The sequence below is a fragment of the Labrus mixtus genome, chromosome 3 (genome assembly GCF_963584025.1).
Source record: "Labrus mixtus chromosome 3, fLabMix1.1, whole genome shotgun sequence".
In the NCBI taxonomy this organism is placed as follows: Eukaryota; Metazoa; Chordata; class Actinopteri; order Labriformes; family Labridae; genus Labrus; species Labrus mixtus.
The window spans coordinates 12,376,805-12,384,114 of NC_083614.1; the positions used below are offsets into that span (position 1 = coordinate 12,376,805).

Here is a 7,310-nt window from a genome sequence, read left to right on the forward strand (position 1 = left end):
ACCTGGGTCCTCATTCATCAACAGTGCATAGAAAGTGTTCTATGAATTAAATTTAGATTGTGCATAAGTACAAAAAAAATCTGTATTTATCAAACATTCGGAGGGCGATCGTACACACATCGGTAGGTAATCAGTGTTGATGAATCCCACATGTTCCTAACCAGCAGGCTCGTACACATTCCGGGACATTTGAATTTAGAAACGCCCCCAATTAACCATTTATGGTAACAACACACCTCTTTAAAACCATGTTAATGTAACGGCGCTTCTTGGATGATGTTGATTATCCTCAGTTGTCTTGCCATTAACTATAACACTAAACATACTTAATTAAAGATATATCTTCGGGAGTTTACCCATGGTTACGGATACCAACCGTAACCATGGGTAACCTTAAAGGCACAGTGCATCATATCAAACAGATACTCTTGTAAAGTACAAATTGTAAATATAAATGAAATTAGCATTAAATCAAATAATGTTTATTATCTCAACCTGAGAAAAGTAAAGATCTATAAAATAAAACTTACAAAAATAAATCTCATCTCCATCTTACATTAATATATTTACCTCCCACAACTGTCACAGCGGTTCTGTAAAGGTTTTGAGACCAATTTAAGCGTCTGTTTCAAACTAGACAAAATCCTGAATTTTGTGTTTTAAATTAAAGAAAACTCGGAGCATGCATCTAAGCTGAGATTGATTCAGGCGGGCTATGACACTCCTAGTGCTTTTTATTTGTAGTTTTAAAGTTTTACTGCTAGATTCTATGTGTAAGCGTGGTCAGAGCTGTGCTTATATTTACCCACATGTCTAAGTAAAAGTACAAACTCTCTAAACTCACTCTTTGAGTGGGAATGTTCTTACGCACTCACTACGCACAGATCCATGAGTACGCACTGCTGATAAATAAGGGCCCTCTGTAATGAGCTATGATGACATACTAGAACTTGCATACAAAAAAGTGGAACGCACGTCTCGGCAGCTGCCATTTTACTTAAAACTGAATTCTAGAGGTTTAAATATTTTTAACTGCTTTATTTATATACATTTCTGACTATTTTAGCTTTCGTTATATAAAAAAGCACAGGTAACACTCCTGTGCAATATGTATCCACCCTTTCCTGAACCCCACCACGACCCCTAAATGTCTCCTACTTAAATGGTGATCTACAATATCTCTCTCCTTTTTCCTGTGTGCTTGTTAGGATGGTCAGTCAAGGACAATCAGGCAGTTTCAGTTCACTGACTGGCCAGAGCAAGGAGTGCCAAAAACAGGGGAGGGTTTCATCGACTTCATTGGCCAAGTTCATAAAACGAAGGAGCAATTTGGACAAGATGGACCCATCACTGTGCACTGCAGGTAAGTGTTATTTTGTGTAACTATGGTAGTGACATAGAATTAGAGATAGCTTTAACCTGATGTGTGATTAAAGTCCTAAATGTTACCATTTCATTTGTCACTCCTTGGGATTTTGTCCTTTTCTGCACAACATATTTGAGTCGCGCAGCATCATTCGCTGCTGCAGTGATGGAATATAACAACACCACTAGATTTCTGAACGGCTCAATTCAATTTACAAAACTCCAAGACAGATCAGTTTGACATTCAAATGTAATATACACCTTCAGTCAAACAGAATTCAAATATCACCTGAATTACTACCACCGAGGAGCTTGGCTAGAGGTGTAGATAATCAGACTGATGTTTGTTGGCCACTACATCACTACAGCTGGCAGAAGAATATTTGTTATTTAGAGTGACTAAATAACTCTGCTTGATCTGCAGAGTCCCTTTGCACCTTTTTAGAAAAAGATAAAGCTCTTTTATGAATACCTACGACCTTAATAATGATCAATGATGATGGTTGCTGAACAATGGATTTCCTATATTCATGATGATGATGATGGTTTTGTTTGATAATGATGAGTGTTAAGATGGTTTCTGTACTGATGAGAACTCTCAAGAACAGCCGTCGATGTTGTGCTTTGCCTCTGTGTTCTGCCTGTCAGCACCTGTGCGATCGGACTCAAAGCTGATCGTTTTCACTTCCTGACATTGTTTCCTCTTTTCTAGATCCTCGCGTGTGTTGTTCTTACTCTCTGATGTACGTCGCTTTGGATGAAAGCGTCGGCTGAATGAAATGTAGAATTTTAAAAACAAAATTACTACATCATTAATAATTAATTACAACAAAAACAGTTATAACAAAAACAACACTTACAATAAAGACAATGATGATAACAGTAAGAAGAATAAGAGGTTTAAAGTGTGCATACTGGTATGTTTAGAAATTGAGCGTAGCGTTAGTCCAGGCTGGCCACGGAGTCACACTCTATTATCATGCCAGAGTTCGGTTACAGCGTTATTACGCAAGCAGCCTCAGCTGATGGCCAGCTTCCTATTGGCCAAATATTATGTATACCGCCTTTATTTAAACTGCTCTAGCTGCCTACTCTTTGCTGCTCCCTCCGCAAGCCGCATTTGCGTCCCTCCTCTACCCCAGCTCCTCCTTTTAAACTGTTCTGACTTAATCAATGTCATGCTGCTGTCATTGATGCCCACTCTGTTTGGGGTTTGCACGGGAAGGGCAGGAATGTGTGCTGTTCCTGCTTAATGCTTTCCACCTAAGCACGTGGAAGGACCATGAGATCCCAGAGCAGAGCCATACCGCCAAATATTAATAACTGCAATAAAGTGTTTTTTCTTGACAAAGCGGTCCTGACTGAAATGCACACATACATACACTCATATTCATAACATTATTATTTACACAAATATCAGTTTAATTTACATTAAATTGCATTGATATTGTGATATATATATTTTTCTGTCCTATCCATGAATCTGTCTTTTCGGCCAATATCTGACTGTTAGAAGACATGTTTGGATCCAGCTCACATGTAGCTCGCTTGTTATTCAAAAGATCAGAAGGATTAGAAAGAATATATTCCACGTTTCTTCAAAGACCAATATTATGGGAGGCTTATTGTTATTGTGTGCCTTTGCAGTTTAGTGAGCTTGTCAATATCCTTTAAAGAGTTTCTGAAGTTCTGAATTTATCCAAACTTTAAAGGATTATATTTGAGTAGCAGTAAGGTTTCTGTCCTCTGGCATATATTTCATCTGAACTTGAGTAGTATATGTGTTTGTGTGTGATCAAAGAGTCTAATAACGTGATCGTCCAACAGTGCGGGTGTTGGGCGTACTGGTGTGTTCATTACCTTGAGCATTGCCCTGGAGAGGATGAGGTTTGAAGGCGTGGTTGACCTCTTCCAGACCGTCAGGACTCTACGAACCCAGAGGCCAGCCATGGTGCAGACAGAGGTATGACATGCACTTTTAAATTAAGCTTAGGTAATCAAGTTCCCTTTTTTGTTATTGATTTGATTCTGCCGTCCATTTTTAAACCACAAAGTGGTGCACCTGCTCCTTGCAAACAGGACTGTGCTGCAGAGCGACAAGCTGCAGGCACGTGAAGTTCAGGTGTAGAGTGAGGAAAGCACTCTGGCATCTTCAGGGCTTCTTTGACTGTACGGACTGGTCCGTTTTTCAGAAAGCAACTAACAACATAGACGGAGTGTTTCCTGTCCTTATACCCAGCCATGGATCACCAAGAAACTGAAAAGTCTGCTCAGGGAGAAAAAACTGTAGACTTTTTTTTAGCTTATGTTGGAATTAGAAAAGCAGTTTGATCTGAAGTTGCAAAGGCAAAACTCAAATATAAAGAAAATATTGAATACAAGTTCCATGAGGCTAATCTGAAAGTAATGACAGGTCTGCAAAAAAAACCGATATTACTGTGACCTTGAATGGTTTTACTTTACTCCCTAATGAGTGAAATAGTTTTAATGAGATTGAACAACATTTGTTAAGTTGCCAAGGATACCTCTGCTGTTGATATCGATGTACCCACAGTTGCTCAGCTTTGTAAACAGACTAGTGTGAGTAAGAGCTCTGGTCCTGACAACACAAGTGGCTCAAGTCTTGTGATTTGTAACTAAGTGGTAACTTAATTTTCCAAGTTATTTTTACACTTTCTCTTCAAGCATGAAAGTGTAGAAACAGTCCACCATTGTCCCGGAGGCTAAGTGTAGTAAACCCAAAACCTTAAATGATTTTGGACCAGTAGAAGTTACCTCTTTGGTAATGAAGACCTTTGAGAAACTAGTAAAACAGGAGATACAAAAGCAGTGAAGGTCAGTTAGAACTACTTCAGTTGTCTTACAGGGTGGGTAGAGGTGTTGAAGAAGCATCATTAACTCTGCTACATTTTTTAGTTCAACGTCTGGAAGTCTCTAAAACTCATGTTCGGCTCCTGTTCATTGATTTCTCCCCACGACGCCCCAGTTCTATTTTCCTCTCTGTCGCTTTCGCCAACAGACAAATAGCGAGGAAGGAGGGGGTGTGACTGTCGTGTCTTTTTGCTTGCGTCTAATTACCTTTGGCGTCTCGCATGATCGCACGCTGGCTGTCCACACCGCATCCGTTAAATACTTAATTCTCTGTGAATTTCAGTTTCCCCTCGCTAACATTATAATATCTAGTTATTTTGTACTGAAGGAGGAACAACTGAAGTGTGGTGCTTTGTATTTAGGAGCTGTTGACTCAAATCACAACACTCAGAGGCTCGTCAATAAACGGCTCGCTGTGAGCTGAAAAAAAGTTTTTCTCCGGTGTTGACACAAGTCAAAGCTCATCATTTCAAACACGATGTGGATAGTATTAATGCACCGTTATCTCCTCTTTGTACAACAAGCTAACGAGCTCTGTTGAGTGAGAAAAGCGAGCGTCAGTGCCGTGTAGAGCCCCCTCCCTCCTCGTTCTTTGTTCAACACGAGCGACAGTGAGGAACATAGAAATGGGGCGTAATGGTAAAACCGGCGCACCACGTTGCGCTTCTTCATGGCTGCGTTGCTCATGGGCAGATAGGACACTCAAATAGGAAACAATAGAATCAGGCAGATTTTCTCATGTGCTGTTAGGACAGGCTGTGATAATCAATGTGAAGTTAAGTTTAAACAGAACTTAATATTTTTTGTCACCAGGACCAGTATCAGCTTTGCTATCGGGCAGCTCTGGAGTATCTGGGAAGCTTTGATCACTATGCAACATGACTTCAACAAGAACCCTGAGAAGCGGTCTGTGTTGACCCTGATCCATATATGTGAAGCTCAGCTCCTCCTGTCCCTGCGGCCTCATGAGAACGCCCTGAGGAGGACTGATGAGAGGGTGAACACAGCAGGAAGCAGAGTAGATCAGAGGAAACGCTGAAGGAACTGGAGAACCCCTTGCTGGACTGGAACCAAGATTCTGCAACCTAACAAACACCAAAACCTCCAAAAGAAATATTCCCTTCAGCCATGCTTCATTTGAATTATTTACCTCATCCTCTCATCACTCACCAGTTTCTTTCTCCAGATAGCAAAAACGTTCTTTCTGATCTTTAGTTACATTCGTTGTTACTAAGTTTTATGAATATATATAATTTATTATGTAACAACACAGTCATCATAATATGTCTCATTGAAACATTTTAAAGGACATGTATTTCCAACATAATGTAGAAAATATATTCACAGCTGCTGATTATTTGAATTTGTGCCATCAATATAATAATCTAAGAAAGGTTTTACGCATCATATTCTTCATGTTTTACTCTCTCCTCCAGATGTTAACTCAGGTATACTAACTACAGTCTGCTCTCTGCATTTAGTAAATATGTGTGACAACATGTAATACTGATAACATGGCCCATGCATGAAAAGAAAATCAGTGACGTCATCAGGGAAGGACTCTAACACGGCATTTTCCTGTGAGGTGCTTGTAAAAATAAAGCACTTTATTATGTTAGTTTAGTTACTAAATGTTAAAGGATGAAGCCATCTTTACTCGTCATGCTCTTTTTGTCAACAACTTTCTTGCAACACAACACCAATGTGCTAGTCAGTCCGTAAATACTTTCAGAATATGTCTACGACTTTCAGCACAAAGTTTTATTTCATACTACAAATGTAGAGTTTGAAAAGGGCTCATAAATCAAATCAAGTTGAATTTTAAAGACTGTAATGGCATTACTTAAGGTCAAGATTTGGTCAAAATAAAAAACAGTGAGACACACTGATTTGTTTTTAATTTAATGAAAGAGAGGAATAAAATTTGAAAACACATTTTATTTACAGTTTCATTTGAAAGTGGGATAAACCCTTTGCTTATTTGAGACTGCAGATTGGTTTTCATTCAATCAATTATTTCCTTTACAAAAACTGATTGCTGTAAATGCTTTAAATATCATATTACAGCTAACTATGCCCAAAGTACCATCCATCCCACAAGAGTTACTTTGATTAGCTGAAAATATTTTAACTTCTCCTCACAAGTTACCAGATTTTTTAGACACATACTTCGTCTTTTACAAAATGAATTTACTTTTGCTGCAAAACCCAATTATGATCAAACAATCTGTAGACAATGCACTGTTGTTTCATGGACCTATTCGTTCCACCAACATGATTCTGACTTAGCTTTAATTTTATAATTACCATTTCTAACATCACAACGTTTCGTACATGCCACCTTCTGCATACATGGCTTTGCACAGACGGGTAAAACAAGCGGATCAACTAGATGCCCATTCACTTTTATATCACCAACTATTTATCAACGTGTTGCACTAGGACAGACTTGCAACTGACACTTGGCCACAGTGGCGGATCTCTATGGATGCAATGACCAGGTGAGCAGGTTTTGGAGAAAGTAATGTTGCAGGTTCATACAGTGGTGGGGGGGGGGGGGGTGTTGGCTATTCATTGGTTTTGTGTATTTGTTAATAAAGCAGATGAAAATTCTTAGAAACTTAATGTTAATAAAGTTCAATTATTGGATTTTTTAATAAAGAAATTGTGGCTTTCTTTTCACTTTGTATCCATGTGCAGAGCAGGTAGAAAAAAATTATGAGAGTTGGGAAGAGGGAAGACCTTTCAGCAGCAGAGGCATGCCCCATAAGGAAACATTGACAGCCTGCAGGGAGAACAATCTGAGTATGGGAGCCCTGTGGTTTGGTACTCTGACGACTGGCAGCATGTGAATGTGTATGAATGGATTAGTTAATCGGTTCCAAAATAAAATCATGTAAATATATTATCGGGGAAATGTATTGAACGGTCTTTTGGTAAGAACAAGTGTGTAGTCATATTCTGATGGGATTTTGTCAACGACAACTTTTAAAATGTATGTCAATATTTGAAAGCAATTTATCACTTTTTTGTGTGGGTGGGGGGCTGCAATGAAAAAAGGTTGTGAACCACTG

The 7,310-nt window shown here is 39.0% G+C and overlaps 1 protein-coding gene across 1 annotated transcript in view; it reads left to right on the forward strand.

Annotated features, from left to right (window-relative positions):
• Positions 1-6,122, forward strand: part of LOC132958564 (receptor-type tyrosine-protein phosphatase F-like) — an 86,048-nt gene extending 79,926 nt beyond the window's left edge. The window contains exons 30-32 of the mRNA XM_061031491.1: positions 1,209-1,363; positions 3,193-3,328; positions 5,050-6,122. Of these exons, the coding sequence (XP_060887474.1) occupies positions 1,209-1,363; positions 3,193-3,328; positions 5,050-5,118 (360 nt within the window). The 3' untranslated portion in view covers positions 5,119-6,122. The remainder of the gene's footprint in view (positions 1-1,208; positions 1,364-3,192; positions 3,329-5,049) is intronic.
• Positions 6,123-7,310: the final 1,188 nt, after the last annotated feature.